At 43.2% G+C, this 25189-nt stretch overlaps 1 protein-coding gene across 1 annotated transcript; it reads right to left on the reverse strand.

The window, feature by feature from the left end:
• Positions 1-22137: 22137 nt before the first annotated feature.
• On the reverse strand, positions 22138-25187 carry LOC135648615 (amino-acid permease BAT1 homolog). Its single transcript, XM_065166455.1, has 8 exons — positions 24862-25187; positions 24519-24779; positions 24017-24035; positions 23728-23947; positions 23474-23655; positions 23049-23338; positions 22840-22969; positions 22138-22763 (listed from the first exon to the last, which is right to left on the reverse strand). The coding sequence occupies exons 1-8, from the start codon at positions 25002-25004 to the stop codon at positions 22416-22418; spliced, it is 1593 nt and encodes a 530-aa protein (XP_065022527.1). The 5' UTR covers positions 25005-25187; the 3' UTR covers positions 22138-22415.
• Positions 25188-25189: the final 2 nt, after the last annotated feature.

A 25189-nucleotide genomic window follows, 5' to 3' on the forward strand; every position in this document is an offset into this window, starting at 1 on the left:
CCATAGGCAATTCCAACTAAGGTCGTGACAAATCGGTGACTACAGCTGCGACCCGGCGGGTTCATGGTGGTAGAGAAGTTAGGGCAGCGTCGTCGGGAGTATCAACGACGAAGGGGTGGTCCGTTGGCATGGAGACGGCGCCAGTGATCCTTCTCGCTCGAGCGAGATGGGAAAGCGAGGAGGAGAGGTCGTCGGCTGGGGGGGCAGCGGTGATGTTGGTCGATCGATCGGGAAGCAGCGACAGTGGTGGAAAGGAGGCAGCAAGGGAGGGCGCGGCCTGCCGGAGAGCAGGGACGGCAGTAGGGAAGAAGGGAAGCAAGGAATTCTCGGTGGTCGCCGGGTAACAACCCTTTTCTCCCTTTTTTTTGTTTTGTTTTTTTTTTATTTTTTGTTACATTGCAGCGAGAACGCCAAGGATCATCGCTCTGATACCAAATGATAAGACTTATCGTAAAATAGAAGAAGAGAAAGGGGATGATCACTTCGAGGGGATCGGCCTACTTGATCGCTTCGAAGGGATCGGCCCTCCTTGATCGCTTCGAGGGAATCGGCCTCCTAGGGTTTGTCAAAAGACAGAATAATATTTTTCATAGATGATCGAAAAGAAGCAGTTACATCCTTATTTATATAGTTCCGACTTTAGCTAAACTAAACAGACTTAATAAATACGTAGAAAATAAAAGAAAAAATAAAAGGATCCTAACAATATCAGAGCGACGTCATGATGGGAAAGCGAGAACGCCAAGGATCGCTAATGATAAGACCCTAAAGTCTTATCGTAAAAAAAAAAAAGAGAAAGGGGAGAAATAAGGATGATAATGATCGCTTCGAGGGGATTGGCCTCCTTGATCTCTTCGAGGGGATCGGCCCTCCTTGATCTCTTCGAGGGGATCGGCCCTCCTTGATCACTTCGAGGGGATCGGCTTCCTAGGGTTGTCCAAAGACAGAATAGTATTTTTCATAGATAACTGAAAAGAAGCAGTTACATCCCTATTTATAGAGTTCCACCCAAAGTTCATCAGGACTTGAACTCTAATAATAAATAAATATTAAATAAACCTCTACTTGACTCTAACTAAACCAAACCGACTCAATAAACAACTGGACCAAATAGACTCAATAAACATTATTCAAAAGCTTAGAAAAAGGGTCCTAACAGTTCCTCCCTCTTCAAATCAGCCTTGTCCTCAAGGCTGAGTAGCATCAATCTCGGGGAGCTTCTCTTTCAGAACTTCAGTCATAGGCTATCTGCAATGCATCACAACCCGTTGATCAAGTAAGTATGGTCTCTGCTTTTTGATAGTGTAAGCAACAGGTCAGTCTTTTAGTAGTGTAGTAATCATTGCAAGAAACTCCTGGCCTTTGCTATCACAAGTTCAAATCCGTTCATTAGTGATCTTTACTTTGAATATATCACAGCCTTCAATGTGATGGACTAATTGGGCTGTAACTTTCCTGTCCATAAAATTATTAGTGCTACCTATATCAATAAAAATAGTCACAGGTTGATGCTTCAAAGTTCCTCCAATTTTCATAGTTTGTGGGTTAATATAGCTAGCCAATGCATGCACTGTATGTGTGATGGCTTCAATATCTTCATCAGTTTCCACACCTTCATGATCGGAGTCTAACTCTTTGGCTTTCGGTTCCTCTCTAATTGGCTAAATCATTAGATGTTGCCCTTGTTTACATTGGTGCTCCATACTCCACTTTTCATTATAATGCAAACCCCTTGCTGATCTTTCCTTGCTAATTTTTTTCTCATGTAGATTTGCAAATGAGATTGCAGCTATCATAGTGCGGGGTTGACGAGCCTTAACTTCACACCGGATCTCTGGAATAAGCCCTTCAATAAATGTATCCAGAAGTTATCGGTCCGACCAATTTTTAACTTGATTTGATAATCTTTCAAACCTACTCTGATATTCTAACACTATAGAAGTCTGACGAATTTTGGCGAGCTAGTAATCAACATTCTCATATTCGGATGGGCCAAAGCGAACAAGAAGCCCTCTTTTGAACTGCTCCCATGAAGAAACTCCGTGGAAAGTTTCATACCAATCATACCACTGGAGTGTATCTCCCTCGAGCTGGATTGAGGCCACTTCTACCTTGGATTCTTCTGGGGTTCTGTGAAAATGGAAAAAATTTTCTGCCTTAGAGATCCAACTGGTCGGATCCCCATCTTTCCATCTCGGAAATTTCACCTTCATGTGTAAGTAGTTTGTGTCACAATCTTGGAGCCTTTTTCTTGTATTTTCATATCTGTGCAACGTAGAACTTGAGCTCCCACCTTGTTGAAATTTACTAAGGCTCCCCAGTAAGTCCTTTTTGAAATCATTAAGTACTTCTTGTAAACGGTTCTCAATTCTAATTTTCAATGCTTCTATTTTTGCTTTCACTGAGTTATCAGTGGCCATTTCGTAAGACTGGAAATCTTTAATCTCAACTCCTATTTTTGGTGTTGGTCAAGGGCATCAATCACTACCCTATTCGGTGCTGCTGTTGTGATGCAGTCGGTGGCAACACTATGGGAATGAAGGGTTGCTGCGAGGATGCAGGGATGTAGCTGCGGTCGCCGCGTGGGAGGCAGCGATGCTTGTTGCGGTCACTGCGTAGAGGGATCACTTTTGCTGAGGGCTTGGAGGCAGCGATGGTGGTGCGACTGGGGTAGCACCACCAAGGGCTCACCGCTGCGATGGCTGTAACAGCTCGGATGGAAGGCAGCGTTGCTCTGTTTCTGTCACATTGCGGAAGGAGGAGCTGGTGAGAGGCAACGATGCTTGCTGTAGTCGCTGCGTGGAGGAATCGCCGCTGCTAAGGGCTGGGAGGCAACGATGGTGATGTGGTTGGCGGTAGCGCCGGCAAGGACTCGCCACTGCAGTGGCTGCGATGGAGGAAGAGTTGCTGCCCTATGTTTTTGCCACTGTGTGAGATGAGAGCGTCGAGGCTAAAAGGCGACGGTTGTGACTGCTGTGACCCAAGGAAGCAATCGCCGAGCAGCCGGGTTGAAGCTGCGGTGATGGCAACGAACAACTGTAGCAGTGGAGGCAGAACAAGAGGGAGGTGGCGTTGAAGCGGCCGGGGTTGAGGCTGCAGTGGTGGCAACCGGCGACTGCGGCAAAGATGCAGAACAAGGGGGCTGCAGCAACGGTGCAGATCGAGGGGGTTGAGGTGAAGGCTGCGGTGACTGGCAGCAGCAGTCGTTGCTGGCCAGAGCGCAGCGGCGGCGGTGGAGAAGGAGGCAGCGAGGGTCGTGGCAGGCTGGGCGGCGAGCGGCGTCGTCGCTGGCTAGGCAGCAGTGGCGACGGTGGTGGCAACCGGCGTTCACAGCAGCAAGAGGATTGCCCTATTTCTCGGTCACAAGGGGGTAGAGCAAGGGGGAGTGGCGGCGGTCGTTCTCGCCCAAGCCAGGGGGAGCGGCGGCTGGGAGGCGAGCAGCGGTCGCTGCACGGTGGCTGGCAGTGGTGGTGGGTCGGCTGGAAGGTGACGGCGCTCGAGGCGTGGCGGCGTTCGACGATAGGCTGCGGCAATAGAGGAACTCTGTTTCTGCAATTGTTGCAACGAGGGGCTGCGGCAACCGGTTAGAGTTGCGGCTGAACGTTGGCGGCGTCGTCTCCTGGCCGGGGAACAGCGGCGGCGGTGGTCGTCGGCCGGGAAGCGAGGCGATGGTGGGCGCTGGCCAGAGAGCAGCAGCGGCGGGTGGGCTGGCCGGAAGCAAGGGACGCAGGGGTGGCTGCGGCTTCTTCTTCCTCTCGTGTTTCTTCTTTTCTTTTTTCTTTTTTTTTTTTTTGAACGAGATGGGGCAGCGAGGATGTCGAGCGGTGGTCGAAGTGTTAGGATCGAGAGCACTAAGAGGGGGGGAGTGAATTAGTGCAGCGGAAATCTTTCAGCGATTAAAAACGAAAGCTGCGTTCATTTGATAAAAACTATTTTGATGCAAAAGCCGATTCTAAGAATACTTATGATTAAGTGCAGTTTATGTCTAAACACAGTTTGCGTCTAAGCGCAGTTTACGCAGTTTGCGTCTAAATGCAGTTTGCGTCTAAATGCAGATTGCGTCTAAGCGCAGTTTGCATCTAAGCGCAGTTTGCGTCTAAGATCAGATTGCGTCTAAGCGCAGTGCAGTTTGCGTCTAAACGTAGTTTTACGTCTAAACACAGCTTTACGTCTAAATGTAGTTTTACGTTTAAAAGTAGTTTACGTCTAAAACACAGTTTTAAAGGGATTTGAACTTAGAAACTTCGTTCGTAAAAGCGCAGAAGACAGTTTTGCAGAATCAAAACGTAAACGTAAACTGTAATGTATGAAACACCGATTTACGTCTGAATGCAGATTCGGAAAGATCAGCACTTAGAAACTTGTTCGTAAAGGCGCAGAGAGCAGTAGCTATGTAGGAGGTTTGCAGTAATGATAAAGTGCTCAAAATAAACGCAAACCAGAGATTTAGAGTGGTTCGGTCAGTCTTGACCTACTCCACTTTTGGCTTCCTCCACCAACGAGGTCACCGACGTCAACTAGAGGCCTTCCTTCAATAGGCGAAGGCCAACTGCCCTTTTACAGATTCACTCCTTTTGATGGGCTCAGGAGACAACCCTTACAGGACCTTTCTCTCCTCTCTTTACAACTCAAGACTTGAAGAATAGAAAGAGGAGAACTTTAGGACTTTTCATAAATTTGAGCTCTTAGAATCACAGAAAAGATCAAGAATTCGGTGTAGGTCTGTATCTTTTCAGTGTTGAATGGGTGGGGTATTTATAGGCCCCAACCCAATTCAAATTTGGAGCTCAAAACGATCAAATCCCGGAATTCCGTGATCAGGCGGTTGCACCTCCTGACTGGAGAGGTTGCACCGCCTGGCAGAGCTCGAAGACTGAGCCCAGGCGGTTACACCTCTGTGTCAGGGGCGGTTGCACCTCCTGAGTCTGGCTCGGAGACTGAGCCCCAAGCGGTGCCACCTCTTGACTGAGGCGGTTGCACCTCTCTGCTAGAGCTCGAAGACTGAGCTCAGGCGGTGCCACCTCTCTATCAGGGAGGTTGCACCGCCCAGTCTAGCTCGAAGACTGAGCTCAGGCGGTGCCACCTCCTGGCTGGGGCGGTTGCACCGCCCAGTCTCGCTGGGAGGCTTAGCCCAGGCGGTGCCACCTCCTGGCCTAAGCGGTTGCACCTCTTTCACTATTTTAGCTCACTTGGTTTGGCTCCAAACTTGGCCCAAACCAGTCCGAACTTGGGCCTAATTGGCCCCTACTTGGGTTATAGGATTAACACCTAATCCTAACCCTAATTAACGTGCTAACTATGATTTTAAAGACATTTTCTAAGCTATTACAAAGTCCGCAAGTCAAGACTTCTTCTGGCGAGCTTCCGGCAAACTTCCGGCGGTCTTCCGATGAACTCTCGGAAACCATTCTGCGGACTCCCGGCAAGCTCCTAGACTTTACGATTTGATCTTAGCGAGTTCCAACGAGCTTCTTCGGCAAGCTCCGATCTTTCTCGGCGAGCTCTGCGAACTTCCATCGAACCTTCCGGCGAGCTTCCGAAAATCCTTCGGCAAGCTCCCAACTCATTCTCGGCTAGTTCCGGTAGCATTCCCGATGAACCTTCGGACTTCCGTCGAACTCTCGAACTTGCAACAAATCCTTCGCGCTTGACTCCGACACTTTGTTTTGCTTTATGTCTTCATCGTTATCATAGTTAATCCTGCACAATTAAAGCAAAACTTCGATCGAGACAATTAATCCTAAGCAATTAACCAAGTTGTCCGACATGTCATTGGTCCCTCGACGCTTCGTCTGATTCTTCGGTGCATCGTCCTCTCCTACGGCCTATTGCCCAATCGGCCAATTGACTCCGCAACTCCGATATCCTTGGCACAATAACCGCTCTTCTTGGCCCGATGCCCGAGTCCACTGCCCGAAGCCTTCTGTCGATACGTCGACCGATCCACCGGCCCGACGTCCAATCTTCTGACATGTTCCTCCGGCACAACATGATTTTCCTGCTTTAATTGTCTCATCCTGATCAAAGCATCCTGCGTCACTCAAAACGCAGATTAAATCATAAACTTATATCAAGTGGTTTCATCATCAAAATACGAGATTCAACAATCTCCCCCTTTTTAATGATGACAACCATTTGATGACGGAGTTAAACTTAACTCCCGGAGTTTAAACAAACTCCCCCTATCAATATGCCATATTGATAAAACCTTAAATTCAAACTGAATTCAAGTCATTGCAATATTCATCATGAATACTTGCAACACGTCATCATAAACTTATGCATAAACTTATGCATAACATCATACTTCTCCCCCTTTGTCATCAACAAAAAGGAGAAGTATCACAATCAAGTGTTTGTGATATAAGTTTAACTCATTGCATGAAAAACATAATATCTATTGTTATCATCATGCAAGTTTGCTATCATCATATGGTAAGATATCAACATGTAAAATTACGATTCAAGTTCTTGATATCTTAACATGATATGACATTCATAGCACCTATTCATATGAATGCTGCTTTTGATATCTCATCATAATATGGCATTCATGACACTTTTAGGATCAAGAAAATCCGAAAATGAAATTTGACACTTTTATACATTCGGACAGGGTTTTACTAGAGATATTCAATTACAATCATGAAGGTAAAACATGCTTATTATCATGGAAATTTTTGTATTCAAGCACATAATTTTCAACATGTAATCATGGCAAGTAATTGTGTAAAATCATTATGGCAATCAAGTGATTTGATCATTCAATCAAAAAAGTCCGAAAAATAATTTTAACAGGTTTAATCATTCGAACATATTTTTGCCATAGTTTTTTAAATATAATCATGAAGATAAGGCATGCTCATCATCATGGTAGTATGATAGCAAGTTTACCATATACAAGCTAGCAAAAAATTTCTACATTTTAAGGCCCGCAAGCTAGCAATTTTGAGATGTTCAAGAAAGCAACTCTTGCTTCTTGAAATATAAGTTTTGCTAGATGTACAAGTTAACTTTTTGCTTCTTGAGATAGGCAAGATAGCACTTTTGCAATTTTTGTTTGGCAAGCTTGTGATGTTCAAGATAACAAGCTCTTTCTTCTCTTTTGAGAAGTATCATTTTTGCTTTCTTTGCAAAGTGCAAGCTAGCAAAATGCCAAACTAGCAAGAGATAATGTTTTACATGAGGCAAGCAAACAATTTGGCAAGTGTTACATTTGCATCTTCTTTTTAGATGTGCAAGAAAATAAACAAGTTTTTGCATTTTCTTGACATTTCAAGCTAGCAATTATCGGTGATGTTCAAGATAGCAATTTCTTCTCTTTTGTAATTTTTGCATTTCTCTTGAATTGTGCTAACAATCTATCTCCCCCTTTGTCATTGTCAAAAAGAAGAGAAAAACCCTTTACATCAATTTCTAAATCATGACAAAAGTAAGTAATCATTCTTATTTGTGCATCATTATAGTTTCAATGCACAAATTCATTAACATTACATTTCATTTTTTCTTTTTCTTTTTTTTTGCATGATACGAATAATCAATCATCATCATGAGCATATCAAACATGATATTCAAGCATTCATGATATATCATTTCGGCAACATGATCATAGATATTCAAACGATGGTATCTAAATGTCAGAATTCATTACATCCTATTATGCATGATTATTAACTCCTCATTTGTACTTCATGCATTATTTCATTTCATCTCATAAGAAAAATCAAGAAGAGTTATTGGATGATGAGATAAATATTTTATGAATACACGGAATATCATAAGTGTTTCATGTATTCATATTATCACATGAAGCATATTATCATTTTTAAGATTCATAACATGAATAATGTTATTACTATTTCATCAAAATTAATTTCGAGATTCACACAATATCATGAAATCATTAATCTCGATAAGATGGGAAAAGCATTTTCTTTTTAAGTGATTCTTTTAACACATCATAAAAAACTCATTCATAATTCAAGTGATTTACAAGATATCATAAATGAATTTATCACTTGTATTTCATCAAAATCGAGAACTCTAGAGATAAAAAATGATTGAAGCATTTAATCAGATTGAAGCATGATTCATATTTAAGGTGTATCTTATGTCATAAATACGAATCAAGCATTTGTCAAATCTGAAATCATCCTCAAAATTACATTCAATAAATTCATATATGACAAACATAGATTTATTGAAAAATCAATAAGATAGAGGATTACATTTCAAGTGTTCATCAATTGTAGCATTTCATCACATGGTAAGATATCAATGCGTAAAATTACGATACAAGTTCTTGATATCTTAACGCATGATGCAAACATGGCATAATGCAAATTTGGCAATCATAGCATCAATTCATATAAGCATTGCAAATATGACAATCATATCAATTCATATATCTCTTGATGATGCAAGCATGGGATAATCATAGCATAGTATTTATAGCATCAATTCATATATTTCTCCCCTTTTTTAAGTGTTTCATCTTAAGTGATCGATTTCATGTTAGTATGCCTTTTCATTTATGTCAAATGAAAACATGCATCAACTTTTTTTTTAAAGCCACTGTTATTATCATGAAAATCGATAATCAAGAATCATCATACATAAAAAATATATACTCATTAATCATAACTTCAAATTAAGCATAATTTCATAAGGTATTTTTAATCACAATCATTTTGTTTATCATAAACATGCAATTTTCATGATTATTTTCAAAATTACTAGAATGATAAGCATGATTCCAAATTGTTTGTATTTTCATTATAAAATTATTAAACATGTGATTTTCAAGAAAATTAAATAAAAAATAAAAATGCTTTAAGCATCATGTAATTTTAAAGTAAATTAAAGGCATTTTGATTACCTCAGCGTCGAAAGGCGTAAAGGCGTAGTTTGCCACCTCGCCTTTGTTGATTTTCTCCTCGTCTTCGGAGGAGCTCGATTCATCCCAATTTTTGTTCTTCTTCTTACGTTCAAAGCAAGTAGTTCCGTTCTTTTTACTTTTTAATTTTTGTTTTATTTGTAGTTTAAGTTCACCATCACTTGAGCTTATGCTTGAGTGGTCTTCAAATGTTCTATGTCCCAAATCCTTCCTGTTCTTTGGAAGGTGGTTCTCAAGTTCTTCACGTGCATTGCACGTCATTTCATATGTGATCAATGAACCAATTAGTTCTTCAAGTGGAAATTGGTTCAAGTTTTTCGATTCTTGAATAGCAGTTACTTTTGAATCCCAAGTTTTAGAAAGTGAGCGCAAAACTTTGTTAACGAGTTCAAAATCCGAAAAGCTTTTACCAAGTGATTTTAAACCATTGACAACATCCGTAAAACGGGTGTACATGTCAACAACGGTTTCGCTTGGTTTCATATGAAAAAGCTCGAAATCATGCAGTAAAATATTAACTTTCGAGTCTTTGACTCTACTAGTTCCCTCGTGCGTGATTTCAAGAGTGCGCCAAATATCGAAAGCCGTTTCGCACAAAGAAACCCGATTGAACTCATTTTTGTCCAAAGCGCAAAATAAGGCATTCATAGCCTTTGCGTTTAAAGAAAAATACTTCTTCTCTAAATCCGACCATTCGTTCATCGGTTTAGAGGGAAGTTGAAAACCGTTTTCAACGATATTCCATAAATCCAGATTTAGAGAAATCAAGAAAACTCTCATTCGAGTTTTCCAATAAGTATAGTCCAATCCGTTAAAGAATGGTGGACGAAAGACCGAAAAGCCCTCTTGAAGAGCCATTTCTCTCGGGTGTAAATCCGAAATGAGAAATACCCCGCTCTGATACCAATTGTTAGGATCGAGAGCACTAAGAGGGGGGGGGGGGTGAATTAGTGCAGCGGAAATCTTTCAGCGATTAAAAACGAAAGTTGCGTTCATTTGATAAAAACTATTTTGATGCAAAAGTCGATTCTAAGAATACTTATGATTAAGTGCAGTTTATGTCTAAACACAGTTTGCGTCTAAGCGCAGTTTACGTAGTATGCGTCTAAATGCAGTTTGCGTCTAAATGCAGATTGCGTCTAAGCGCAGTTTGCGTCTAAGCGCAGTTTGCGTCTAAGATCAGATTGTATCTAAGCGCAGTGCAGTTTGCATCTAAACGCAGTTTTACGTCTAAACACAGTTTTACGTCTAAACGTAGTTTTATGTTTAAAAGTAGTTTACATCTAAAACATAGTTTTAAAGGGATCTGAACTTAGAAACTTCGTTCATAATAGCGCAGAAGATAGTTTTGCAGAATCAAAATGTAAACGTAAACTGTAATGTATGAAAACACCGATTTACGTCTGAATGCAGATTCGGAAAGATCAGCACTTAGAAACTTGTTCGTAAAGGCGCAGAGAGCAGTAGCTATGTAGGAGGTTTGCAGTAATGATAAAGTGCTCAAAATAAATACAAACCAGAGATTTAGAGTCGTTCGGTCAGTCTTGACCTACTCCACTTTTGGCTTCCTCCACCAACGAGGTCACCGACGTCAACTAGAGGCCTTCCTTCAATAGGCGAAGGCCAACTACCCTTTTACAGATTCACTCCTTTTGATGGGCTCAGGAGATAACCCTTACAGGACCTTTCTCTCCTCTCTTTACAACTCAAGACTTGAAGAACAGAAAGAGGAGAACTTTAGGACTTTTCACAAATTTGAGCTCTTAGAATCACAGAAAAGATCAAGAATTCGGTGTAGGTCTGTATCTTTTCAGTGTTGAATGGGTGGGGTATTTATAGGCCCCAACCCAATTCAAATTTGGAGCTCAAAACGATCAAATCCCGGAATTCCGGGATCAAGCGGTTACACCTCCTGACTGGAGAGGTTGCACCGCCTGGCAGAGCTCGAAGACTGAGCCCAGGCGGTCGCACCTCTGTGTCAGGGGCGGTTGCAACTCCTGAGTCTGGCTCGGAGACTGAGCCCCAAGCGGTGCCACCTCTTGACTAAGGCGGTTGCACCTCTCTGCCAGAGCTCGAAGACTGAGCTCAGGCGGTGCTCTCTATCAGGGAGGTTGCACCGCCCAGTCTAGCTCCAAGACTGAGCTCAGGCGGTGCCACCTCCTGGCTGGGGCGGTTGCACCGCCCAGTCTCGCTGGGAGGCTTAGCCCAGGCGGTGCCACCTCCTGGCCTAGGCGGTTGCACCTCTTTCACTATTTCAGCTCACTTGGTTTGGCTCCAAACTTGGCCCAAACCAGTCCGAACTTGGGCCTAATTGGCCCCTACTTGGGTTATAGGATTAACACCTAATCCTAACCCTAATTAACGTGCTAACTATGATTTTAAAGACATTTTCTAAGCTATTACAAAGTCCGCAAGTCAAGACTTCTTCTGGCGAGCTTCCGGCAAACTTCCGGCGGTCTTCCGATGAACTCTCGGAAACCATTCTGCGGACTCCCGGCAAGCTCCTAGACTTTACGATTTGATCTTAGCGAGTTCCAACGAGCTTCTTCGGCAAGCTCCGATCTTTCTCGGCGAGCTCTGCGAACTTCCATCGAACCTTCCGGCGAGCTTCCGAAAATCCTTCGGCAAGCTCCCAACTCATTCTCGGCTAGTTCCGGTAGCATTCCCGATGAACTTTCGGACTTCCGTCGAACTCTCGAATTTGCAACAAATCCTTCGCGCTTGACTCCGACACTTTGTTTCGCTTTATGTCTTCATCGTTATCATAGTTAATCCTGCACAATTAAAGCAAAACTTCAATCGAGACAATTAATCCTAAGCAATTAACCAAGTTGTCCGGCATGTCATTGGTCCCTCGACGCTTCGTCTGATTCTTCGGTGCATCGTCCTCTCCTGCGGCCTATTGCCCAATCGGCCAATTGACTCCGCAACTTCGATATCCTTGGCACAATAACCGCTCTTCTTGGCCCGATGCCCGAGTCCACTGCCCGAAGCCTTCTGTCGATACGTCGACCGATCCACCGACCCGACGTCCAATCTTCTGACATATTCCTCCGGCACAACATGATTTTCCTGCTTTAATTGTCTCATCCTGATCAAAGCATCCTGCGTCACTCAAAACGCAGATTAAATCATAAACATATATCAAGTGGTTTCATCATCAAAATACGAGATTCAACACGAAGGTCGCTGGCAGGGGAAACAGCGACAACGGTGAAGAAAGAGTTGCCTTGTAGTGGTGGTGGGGAAGAAGGGAAGTAAGGCTGCAGCGGGCTGCGCCAAGGATCGTTGCTCTGATACCAAAGATAAGACCCTAGGCTCTGATACCAAATGATATGACCTTAAAGTCTTATCATAGGCTCTGATACCAAATGATAAGACCCTAAAGTCTTATCGTCGCTCTGATACCAAATGATAAGACTTTAGGGTCTTATCATTTGGTATCAGAGCAGCGATCCTTGGCGTTCTCGCTGCAACGAAGCTATCAAAAAAAAAAAAAAAAAAAAAAGAAAGAGAGAAGAAGAAGCATCAACCGCAGCCACGCACCCCTGCTTCCCCTGCTTCCGGCCAGCCCACCCGCTGCCCGTAACTGCTCTCCGACCAGCAACCGACTCTGCCCCACTTCCGGCCAAAGTCCACCGACCGCCTCCCAGCCGCAACCCTATCTATGCCCCCCTTGGGTCACAGCCGCAGTCGCCAGTTGCCGCAGCCCCTCGTTGCAACGGTTGCAGAAACATAGTTCCTCTGTTGCCGTAGCCCCTTGTCGATCATAGCCGTGCCTCCACCAGCCGTGCCGCCTCGAGCACTCCTCTTCCCCTCTAGCGTCGTCGCCGCCTAGTTGACCCATCGCTGCTGCGGGCCACCGTGCGACGACCACCGCTCGCCTCCCAACCATCGCTCCCCCTTGCTCTGCATCTTTTGTAACCGAAACAGGGCAATCACGGGCAACTCACATCTGCTGCTTTGTTTCCAGCCACCGCCATCGCCATCGCCTTCCAGCCACTGCTCCTGCTCGCTTCCCAACCGCTGCTCCCCCTTGCTTTGCATCCGTGGGGACGGAAACAGGGCAGTTACCACCGTCGCAGTCGCGGGTCCCCTTATTGCCGCAGTCGCGGACCCCCTTGCTGTTGCGAACGCCGGTTGCCACCACCGTCGCCACTGCTACCCAGCCAGTGACGACGTCGCTCGCCGCCCAGCCTGCCACGACCCTCGCTGCCTCCTTCTCCACCACCGCCATTGCGCTCCGGCCAACAACGACTGTTGCTGCCAGCCACCGCAGCCTTCACCTCAACCCCCTCGATCTGCACCGTTGCTGCAGCCCCCTTGCTCTGCATCTTTGCCGCTGCCGCCGATTGCCACCACTGCAGCCTCAACCCCAACCGCTTCAACGCCACCTCCCTCTTATTCTGCCTCCGCTGCTGCAGTTGTTGGTTGCTATCACCGTAGCCTCAACCCGGCTGCTCGGCGATTGCTTCCTTGGGTCACAGCAGTCACAACCGTCGCCTTTCAGCCTCGGTGCTCTTATCTCACACAGTGACAAAAACATAGGGCAGCAACTCTTCCTCCATCGCAGCCACTACAGCGGCGAGTCCTTGCCAGCGCTGCCCCCAACCACACCACCATCGCTGCCTCCCAGCCCTCAACAGTAGCGATCCCTCCATGCAGCGACTGCAACAAGCATTGTTGCCTCTCACCAGTGCCTCCTTCCGCAGTGTGACAGAAACAGAGCAACGCTGCCTTCCTTCCGCACCGTCACAGCCATCGCAGTGGTGAGCCCTTGGCGGTGCTGCCCCAGCCGCACCACCATCACTGCCTCCAAGCCCTCAGCAACAGCGATCCCTCTACGCAGCAACCACAACAAGCATCGCTGCCTCCCACACGGCGACCGCAGCTACATCCCCGCATCCTCGCAGCAACCCTTCATTCCCATAGTGTTGCCACCGACTACGTCACAACAGCGGCACTGAATAGGGTAGTGATTGATGCCCTTGACCAACACCAAAAATAGGAGTTGAGATTACAGATTTGCAATCTTACGAAATGGCCACTGATAACTCAGTAAAAGCACAAATGGAAGCATTGGAAATTAGAATTGAGAACCGAATACAAGAAGTACTTAATGATTTCAAAAAGGACTTACTGGGGAGCCTTAGTAAATTTCAACGAGGTGGGAGCTCAAGTTCTACATTGCACATATATGGAAATACTAAAAAAGGGCTCCAAGATTGTGACACAATCTACTCGTACATGAAGGTGGATGGACAGCTCGCCAAAATTTGTGAGACTTCTACAATGTTGGAATATCAGAGTAGGTTTGAAAGATTGTCAAATCAAGCTAGAGATTGGTTGGAACGACAACTTCTGGATACATTTATTGAAGGGCTTATTCTAGAGATTCGGTGTGAAGTTAAGGCTCGTCAACCCCGCACTATGATAGCTGCGATCTCATTCGCACATCTACATGAGAAAAAAATCAACATGGAAACAGAAGTGACAACAACCAGATGATTAGTAAGCCACTAGCCCCATCTATTCTCAACCAAAGCCTTGACACCCGAAGACTAACCCAAGAAGAACTCAATGAAAGATCAGCAAAGGGTTTGTACTATGATGAAAAATGGAGTATGGAGCACCGATGTAAACAAAGGCAACTTCTGATGATTGAATCAATTGGAGAGGAGCCGAAAGCTAAGAATGTGGACTCCCATGAAGGTATAAATTCTAATGAAGACGTTGAACCTATCGTACATACAGTGCATGCATTGGATGGCGCTGTTTGACCATCGTGGACCCTAGCTATCTCTATCTTGCTTGACTCCCAACATATTTCTATACAACTCATCTATATAGATAATCTCACCAACAACATCATAAATTGTATATATATATATTTCTATTAATGTTTCCTTTAACTTCATTTGTTATACATTTATATACATGGTGGTCGAGCGGATTCCCTGGGCTTCCTAGCTATCTCTATCGTGCTTGACTCCCAACATATTTCTATACAACTCATCTATATAGATAACCTCACCAACAACATCATAAATTGTATATATATATTTCTATTAATGTTTCCTTTAACTTCATTTGTTATACATTTATCAGTCAATTCAATTTCAGTTATATCATCAATATCTTTATTTTTATATAAAAAAACATGAGTCATTCAAGTCAAATCTATATGACTCAACTAGCACTTAGTTGTTTGTATCCCTAGATGAGTGACATCTCTATCAATTATACATGTTGACCACTCATATCCGGTTGGACACTTCTCATTTGATTAAACATCGTCCCCACAAACATAAATATACATTAAAAAAACATAGAAAATGAGTGATAAAAGTACTTGCATAAAAATTTGCATTATGTTTTTGGAAGAAGAGATAAAAGATATCGTTACAATGTTTTTATAAAGTCTTTATAGTGTTTACATGTATATACAGAAAACACTATAAAATTAACATAAAAATAATATAAAAACTTCATTTCCCTAATTTTATCATTCATTCTAGTGCATACCATGTAAATAATTAGAGTCTTTATAATGTTTTCATTCATATATAGAAAACACTATAAAGTTAATATAAAAAGGCTTCATTTTTCTTATTTTTTTCATTCATTTTAATATAAATCATCTAAAGAATTGTAATAGGACATCACTTACATCATGTTTTCTATACTAATGATTAAGAGATATCATTATAGTATTTTTATAAAGTCTTTATAGTGTTTTCATTCGTAATCAGAGAACACTATAGAGTTAACATAAAAATACTATGAAATACTTGTAGTGTTTTCACTTGTTACAGTGTTTTTATAAAGTCTTTACATTGTTTTTATTCGTATTCTAAAATACTATTTTAAAGTTAACATTAAATCATTGTAAATGCTTTATTTCCATAATTTTTTCATTCATTTCGATATATATCATCTAAACAATTACAATCAGACATCATCCGTATCATGTTTTTCATATAAGTGATAAATAAGATATCTTAACAGTGTTTTTATGAAGTCCTTATAATGTTTTCATTGGTATTCGAAAATCATTGTAATTTTAACATAAAAACACTATAATAATATGATTTTCCTAATTCTTTCATTCATTCAAATTCATACTATCTAATCAAAAAAAAAAAAAAGAAGCCTTAACCCTAACAGTGTAAAAGTCTTAAATCGTCCCATTGGATCAAAACCAACTGATCCATCCAATTTAATTGGTCCACCCTATGGAAAAACATAAGATAACTTTTGAAGGAGTATTTTTAAAAATTTTAAAATAAGAGATAATTGATTGTGAAAAAGAAAAAGAGGTATCAATTAAAAAATATTACTCAAAAAATAAACATTTTCTAAGAAAATCAAATAAAATTTATATGAGACTTGTAACAGAAAGGATAATTTTTGGTGACGATGAAAGTGATTGTCTAATGAATGGCTCAATATACACTCACAGAAGTAAGATTGGAGTGAATTATGAGGTTTGAACCCATGTAATTATAGCAAAAGCTCTATGGTCAATCAATTGAAAAAGGATCGAAGCCAACTCCACATTAGTATGTTGGAGTTGAGGAAGGAACTCTTAATTGTAAAATAAACACAGAAAAAAGAGAGATGTCGGCCACGTTCATAGTTAGTTAGTCAGCACAAATATTATTGATTATTCCCTATGGACAACACAAACTAATATGATCAGAGGGATTGACAAGGTAAGAACAGCTGGATTAGTCCCTCATTGTGAAAGTTTTCTTGCTTACTGGATTTCACAAGAACAGCTGCTTAGGCTTAATCTCTTGTGAAAGTTTTGTTGAGCCCTTATCTCATCGCTTAGGCCTCCACCACAAAGAAGAATGAAATCGTAACGACAAAGAAAAGCACATTCCAATAAATAACATATGGTGTCTATTTATACATGATACTTTAGAGAGGATTTTCTTGATTGAGCAGCGAGATTTCCTCGTGCAGTTGAGGAAATCTCATCTGCTATGCAGTTTAAGAAATCTCTCTATTATCAAAGGAAATCTCTCTGTTATCATGCCCCAAAAATAGTTTGTGGGCTAGAGGCTTCGTGAGTGAGTTTGCTAGTTGATCAGTCGTATGGACATGAGAGACACAAAGTTGATGTCTGACAATTTGATCTCACACGAAGTGAAAGTTGATGGCAATGTGTTTCATGCGTGAGTGGAATACTAGTTTGACACATAAGTAGGTGGCTCCAATATTATCACAATATATTATAGGAGTAAGGGTAGAGCTGACTCTGAGTTTCTTGAGGAGATTTGTAAGCCAATTGAGTTTAACAGTAGCGATAGCAATGACACGATATTCAGCTTCAGTTGTAGACCGGGCGATTGTCTTTTACTTCTTAGAACTCCAACTGATTGGATTAGACCCAAGAAAGACAACATACCCTAACGTGGAGGTTCTATCATCAAAGTTTCCTATCCAATCAACATTAACAAAGGCATAAAGATGAAGTGGAGTGGTTTTGCAGAGAAAGAGACTATGATTGAGGGTCCTTTTAAGATATCGTAAAATTCATTTAACCGTAGACCAATGTATAGCAGAAGGCTGGTGCATGTATTGAGATAATTTATTTACTGCAAATGAGATATCTAGACAAGTGAGAGCCAAGTACTGTAAGGAGCCAAGTACTTGTCAGTATTGAGTTGAGTCTGTAGTAGGACTATCATCACATAATTTAAGTGATTCACTAGTAGAAAGAGGAGTAGCAACTTCTTTCACATCCTGCATATTTATCTTTGATAATAAGTCTTGAATATACTTTCTCTATAAGAGGAGGAGACCTAAGGATGTAAATGTTACTTCCATTCCCAAAAAGTAACTCAAGGGTCCTAAATCTTTGAGGGAGAATCGATCAGCCAATTACGTTAGAAATGTCTGAATCTCCAAGGGATCATTGCTTGTGACAATAATATCATCTACGTAAACTAGAAGATATATTGTATTTCCATATTGTTGTCGTAGGAATAAAGAGGTATCAGACTTGGAATTGATGAAGCCAGTTGATATCAGAAATAATCTAAGTTCAGTATACCAAGCTCTTAGAGCTTGATGGAGTCCATAAATAGCTTTTTGTAATTTGCAGATATGTCTCGGATACTGTGATGAACAAAGCCAAGGGGTTACTGTAAAAATGCATCTTCAGTTAGAGTCCCTTGTAAAAAGGCATTGTTAACGTCCAATTATCGTATGTGCCAGCCTTTGGAAATGGCCAAACTTAGAATGAGCTAAATTATTATAGGTTTAACTATAGGACTAAAAGTCTCTATGAAGTCAACTCCAGGTCGTTGATGAAACCCTTTGGCTACTAAACGTGCTTTATATCGAGCAACGGACCCATCGAGGTTCCACTTAATTCGGAAGACCTATTTACACCTGATGATGTTTTATGTAGGATGAAAAGGTACAAGAATTCATATGGAGTTATGGAGTAGAGCATCATATTCTTCACACATGGTTTTACGCCAATGTGGAGATTTTTGGGCTTGAGTAATTGTGGTAGGTTCACTGGTCTCAGGAGAGGATTTAGTGATAGCATGTAGGTCGAGAACTTGACATAGTTTAAAGATATCACTTTTTGAACATGATATCATTGGATGTCTAGGAACTGTAGGTTGTGTTATTGGTATATTGATGATGAGGAGGAGGAATGATTTGTTTGGAGCTCATAGGTTCAGAAGGCGTCTTGGTCAAACCTTTGTTGACAATCTTGTTATACGGATTGCCCCTCCTTGTAGATTTTTGATTGACTTGAGCTATGATGGATGGTCTTGGCTGTTTGTCCTCACACTTTAGATATATCTCAAAATCAAACAGCTTGTCGTAGAGTTCTTCGAATGACACTGATGAATCATGTGCCCGTATTGCTATTATCAATTCCTTGTACCTATCTCCTAGGTTGTTGAGGATATGGACAGTAACTTCTTCATCACTTCACTGAGGGAATGACCTATCAAGGCCAAGTTATTAATGATAATCTTTATGTTGTGTAGATAATCAACAACAATACTTCCCTCTTATTTTATCTTCATGAGACTGGATAGGAGACTAAGCATGCAAGTGCGGGAATGATTGGCTAGGGTGGTTTGCAACTTGCACTAAGCTTCGATAGTAGTGTCACATGAAGAAATGAGGGATCCAGTGACCGAAGCTTGAATTGCTTGAAGGATAAGACGATCCTGGCGTAACCATAGTTTGTGGTCCAAATTTGATATTGGACTATGTGCGTTTGGGATGTTGAGCATCGCCAATGGACAATGAAGAGAGCCATCAACATAGCATAGAAGATCATAGCCAAATAATATATTAGAGAATTTAGCACGCCAGGATGCATAGTTGCCACCTTTGGATAATTTGAAGGGAATGAGGGTTGCTGCATTTATGGAGATAAGGCATATATGTAGGAAAGTACTATGGTTCCTTACGGGAACAATAATTGGAGCATCAGAGGTAGATGATGAGGACATATGAAAGACATGTACCAATATGCGGGAGCAACTAGAAGTCCACAGCGATGACAATGATCAGGGAGGAAGAGGTGTTGGTGCAGATCAGTGTCACCTGAGGTGGGTTGTGTTGGGAAATCATGGGGGGCGACATCATATGCGTAGCGGAAGAATAAAAAAATAAAAATCCTCGATTCCCAAAAAGATGTTCGTCGTCGTGCGAAGATTGGTGCGCAAAAATCCGCAAAACACAAAACTGCGTATAGAGATTGTGTTACCTAGGGAGATCGTATATCCCTATTTCCTTGCAGATCCTTAGGAGAGAGTGAAGGAGGTCAAGCGTCCTCCTCTCTAGCGGTGATCCACACAGCAGGGTTGCGACGACGCTCCTCAAAACTTTAGGCCTACTCTGAGGTGGAGAGGGAGAGGAGAATAGGAAAGGCAAGCAAAGACTCTAGCCTATGAGGCTGTGAATCCCTCCTATTTATAGAGATTCCGTGTAAAACCCTAATGGGTCCTTCCCTAGTGGGTATTGGATCTGCATCCAATAAGACAAGGGCTCCGTCGGATATCTCATATCCGAACCTCTACTCATCGCAATGCCTACCATATGTGTGTGACCCTCTAGGCCCAATATCGAGCTGGCCGTGAGTCATACCTGTCAGAACTCCTTCTAACTCAGTGAATTATTATCTCTGTAATAATTCACTCGACTCATCGACTACGGACGTACTAGGCCACTACGCCGCAGTCCCCAGACGATACAGGGGAATCCAATCCATTGGACCTGTCTGTCCTCAGTTACCATGTACCTATAGTCCCTCATCCATCTAATATCCCAGAGACCGTATATCGAGCATGGTGCTGTCAGACCCATACGGTTTCTACTCGAGTCTCGCTCTAATCGGATTCTCCCGGAGAACTCTTTCTCTCTCAACCCGAATGACCCTGGCTAGGGATTTGTCTGAGCAAGAACACATAGGATATTCCTCTCATGACGCCGAGAGTGGATGATCCTCTATTGACACTCAATAGCTCTCGTAAGGTCGACTACCACTCCCAATGACCAGCTGTACTAGATCTGGGAACAGCCAAACCTATAAGTCTAGTATCAAAGAGTGGAGCACTCATACAGGACATCCTTGGTGTCTCAAGTCCAAGGACCAGATACACCACTAGGACTACGGAATCACTGTCTGACAATAAGGCATCATCAACCATCCAGCATTCCGTAAGTGGATCAATCAGTGAACTCATTCTCCAATGAGCACCTGTACTGTATCCCTAGTGTCTCTACACGAGCAGCTATGAGACCAGCTGCATCCATCATATGGACGGGTATACAGCACACCAGTCTATCCGGTTATCACGATGTCCCTCTCGAGTAACCTATGACCGGGATTATTTAGGATATGTGTTTAAAGGTGAATCGATCTCATTATCGTGATCTCATCACGATCTGATTCCCATTGCACAAATCCAAGGACATCACAATATATATATGCATTTATGCAATAGTTATAAAGTGATATACGCCAAAATATAATAAGCAAAAAGATTCTGTATCAAGTCACACGTGTCATCACTCACGTGATTGGCTTGCTGGGCACCTATGACTAGCAGGTTGTTGGCAAATGAGGTCTTCGTTGAAGGAGAAGACTTGCGTACTTTCTCATTGAGGATCATTGTTATCGTTTGCATAGCAGCGATGCAGTGATGTAGCAAGTGGCGTGGAAATGGTTCCGGATACTACTTGTCAAGGCGAAGAAGGTGGAGCAGGATGCAGTGGTGGAGCAGGATGTAGCGCCTACCCCTGGCAGTGATAGGAATCTGATCGCTGAGTGATCAGATCACTAATCAAAGGCAGGGAGGGAAGTGATGGTAGTCCTGCACCTAGACGAGGTCCTCTCCGGGACCAAGACTTGACTTGGCAGGAGCATGTCAGTAGGAAGATCAAAGCTCTGCCATAGGATATCACCGGAGGTAGTAAGGACAACGTTGCCGGAGTTAAGGACAGTGACGACGGAGGCATTGGTAGGGCCCGCACATCACACTTCGTTTCCACCCTCATCCTTGAGGGAGAGGCGCCCGTCGGGGGATGAGGAACATGCAAGACGGGAGGGAAAGGCGGCAGCAAGTTAGTCTGCAAATACTGGTGGGCTGTAAAGAAGAGGAGGAGAAGGGAGGGCTCGACACGTGACGTGACAGAGAGACTCCGAGGGTGAGTTCGACGTTGAGATCATCGGATTTACACAAGGAGTTCTCCACAGCACTAGCGGAGCCCACGAGCGAAACAAAAGGAAGTGGCGAGCCTGGTCCAGCGCGAGGAAGCCGAGCGGTCGCAACAGAGTAGATAGCGCAAGAGTTGAAGGTGGAAGGTGGGAGGTGAGCGAAACCTCGCTTGGGAATGTGGCTGCAGTGGCGATGGTCGTTCGTCGAAAGCAGGGGCGAAGCCTTGCTTTTCTTAGTGCTTTGATACCATGATAGAAAGAAAAATGAAATCATAAAGGCAAAGAAATACACATTCCAATTAGTTACATATGGTGTCTATTTATACATGCTGAAAGAGAGGATTTCTTTCTTATGAAATCTCTATGTTCTCAACCATCTCACGAGAATCAAGTGCATGAAGACTGCTTGAGCTTTGAACTTGATGATAACCATCTTATTCTGCAAATTAAGGTGACTAACATCACATCCTAAATTTGATGTGAGCATAAGCTGGTGACATGGAAATGCCAAAGTTTATTTGATCTATGTCACCTCTTCACCTAAAGTCACTGAGTTGATGCTTATATTTCCTGTTAAATTGTACAGTGAAAGATGTGATCCACCAGAGGGAGTCCTCTTTTACATGGCAAGTCAACAATTCAATTTGAAGCGTAACAACTCTGTTCTCCTCATGTTCTTCCTGCTGCATGTAACATGGCACAGCACAAAGTTGGTGTAATGTAATGGCTCATATTCCTGTAACAGTCACTGAGAACTACAACTTTTTACTGTGCTTTCTGTAACCAATGAGGAAGACGACGACGACTCAGTTCTCAAGTGTTGATGTTTGTGATGGGCCCCTTGAACCAGTGTCTTGCGCTCAGCAGCCATGATCCCACGGTGAGGATGAGCAGGCCGCCGACCGCCACCGGGGTGTAGTTGAGAGTGTCCTTCGTGATGGGGTACGCAACCGGCAAGGAGAAGAGGACCGTGATGGTCGCCACCCAAAGAACTGCAACCCAACCCACCATCACGCCATATCGACCGAGGCTGAAGGGCCCTGCAACGAAGGAGTTGCGTGCCAGCGTGATCCTGAAGAAGATTGGCATCGCGTACGCAACGTAAAGCCCGATGGTGGCGATCGACACCATCGCTTGGAACGCCACCAAGCTTCCCAGAGACTGCAACAACTAACGGAGTGAGGTTGAGATCCGCCATGAGCGAGGATTGCAGAGCACCAAGATGATAGACACATACCGTCAGTGCCATGCAGAAGGAGACCAAAGCAGAGAGCCAAACCGCGTTGATGGGGACCTCTTGTCGGTTCACTCGGTGCCAAAACGAGGACAGAGGCATCGCTCCATCTCGCGAGAAGGCGTAGGCCATCCTGAACTCAAGAAAGCAAGTGAACCAAAAGGAGTTGTTGATACAGAGCTCAGCGATCACTCGGAGAGGAAGATGTTTACCTGGAGTTGCTTGTCACTGAGCTCATGCCACAGAAAAATATGGCGACGGCCACAACTCCCAAGCAAATGATTCCCCCAACGCCCGTGCCATATCTGTTCTTGAAGGCCAGATAGAATACCTCAGCAATGGCATAACCTCCAGCATCATTGTCAATGCTCAAGAGGTCGGGAATGTTGGTGACTGCAAATGTGATTCCGAGCAGGTAAGCCCAGCCGACGACGATCGATATGCCGATAGAGCTAATGATTCCTTTCGGGCCGTTCTTGTCTGCAGATTTCGTTTCCTCTGTCTGAAAACAACAATCTGAGTAGTAGCTTGGAACATTTCCTCAAGAACAATGTTGAGATAAGCTCAATAGAACACAAACAATCATGGAAACCCAAAAACTACACACAGAGGTATCGGTTTAGACAAGGATTTGTACCATATGAGCAGATGCATCATATCCTGTCAATGTGTATTGGCTCATCAAAAGTCCTAAAACAAAGATGTAAAGTTTGCTGTGGATTCCAGCATCATTTTGGGTGTTGAAATGAGTGAAGACAAATCTGGCACTGGATCTTTCGGTAGCAACGGTAGGTATGAGGATCATAAGTACAAAAACACCTGAAGAAAGCCATTATATTAAGCATCTGCATGATGAATATGGAACAATGAAGACACTAAATGCATTCATACCTATTACGTTCCATGCAGCAGCTAACTGTCCAACGAATGATAACCAAGATATAGGAAGACTGTTTATTATGGCATGAACTAAGAGAATGCCCCCATGGAAACCAATGACTACATATTTGGAAGCGAAGTATCCTCCTCCATTGTTTCCACCAGTGCTGAGCAGGATAATTACTTGAAGCAATTGAGCTAATGAGAAGTCTACACTGGTTGTAACAGCCCACTGCAAGACAGTTTCTTTGACACCTCTGATGAACTTGAATAATATATCAACAAATCAAGAATTAATTACCTGGCCTACAATGTTGAACCTGCATGAAGTTAAATGAAAAATGTTAAAGCTTTAGCATAAGTTAATGTATAAACTGGAAGATCATCAAAATAGACTTGTGATTTCCTTGTTAATGATGACATGAGAGATGATCCAAACTCAGTTAATGCATTTTATGAGATTTTGTACTGCTAAGAATGAACAATGGTTGGCAATAGCAAGTAATTTGATGGATACGGATTGTCTTCTCTGTTAAGGTCATTCAGATTCAGAAGCATTATAGCCAGAAACTACAAAAGCCAAACTGAGATGATGGGATCACTGAACCAATCATCAGACAAAGGTGAAATCAATTGAGCAAAAGACTAATTGGATTGAAATATCAGAATCAGTATATTCCAGGTTCTTTTGCATGATTCCTATTGTTCCTTTTCATTAACATCCAGTACAGAACAAGCAAGAGATGAAACTAAGATGGAACAGTTCAACAAAGCTCGAGGAAGGAAGACGAGAAGAGCAGTACCAGCCGGTCATCCATGACGCGAAGGGCGCCCATTGCTTCCCTGAGAGCCTGGCGCTCCAGTAGTAGAGGCCGCCGGACGTGGGGTACGACGAGCAGATCTCCGCCATGGAGAGCCCCACGGACATGGTGAAGATCCCCGCCACGAACCAGCCGTAGGTCATGGTGACCGTCCCGCCGAACCGGAGGCCGGTGTTGTACAGTGTAGTGATGCCGGTGAGCACGGAGATGATGGAGAAGGAGAAGGCGAAGTTGGACAGCACTCTGCAAGGGAACAGGATGATGAACCAGGAACAACAAAGAAGGTAGGGTAAGCCAAGCCATGGCCGGAGTCGAGAAGGTTTACGAGAGATCACGCTTGAGTTCCTGCTTGTAGCCGAGCTGGTGCAGCCGGGCATGGCCGGAGTCGGCAGGAGTAGCGCTCCTGATGTCAATCCTGGCGGATCCATTACGCTCCCCCAACTCCTCCTCCTCCTCCTTCCGGGCCATCGCCCTCTCTTGGGAAGGAGATATGGCAATCACCCAAGCAACTCCTTGCAGGCTGGAATCACGACCTTCGATCCAAGGCAACAACCAACCAGTTGACTGCGTGAAGTCTTCTTGCGCTGCGATGTGTAAGAGCCAATATTCAATTCGAGGGATGGTGGAGATACGGGAATCTTGATCCTCGAAAG

This window comes from Musa acuminata, chromosome BXJ3-9, assembly GCF_036884655.1.
Source record: "Musa acuminata AAA Group cultivar baxijiao chromosome BXJ3-9, Cavendish_Baxijiao_AAA, whole genome shotgun sequence".
Classification (NCBI taxonomy): domain Eukaryota; kingdom Viridiplantae; phylum Streptophyta; class Magnoliopsida; order Zingiberales; family Musaceae; genus Musa; species Musa acuminata.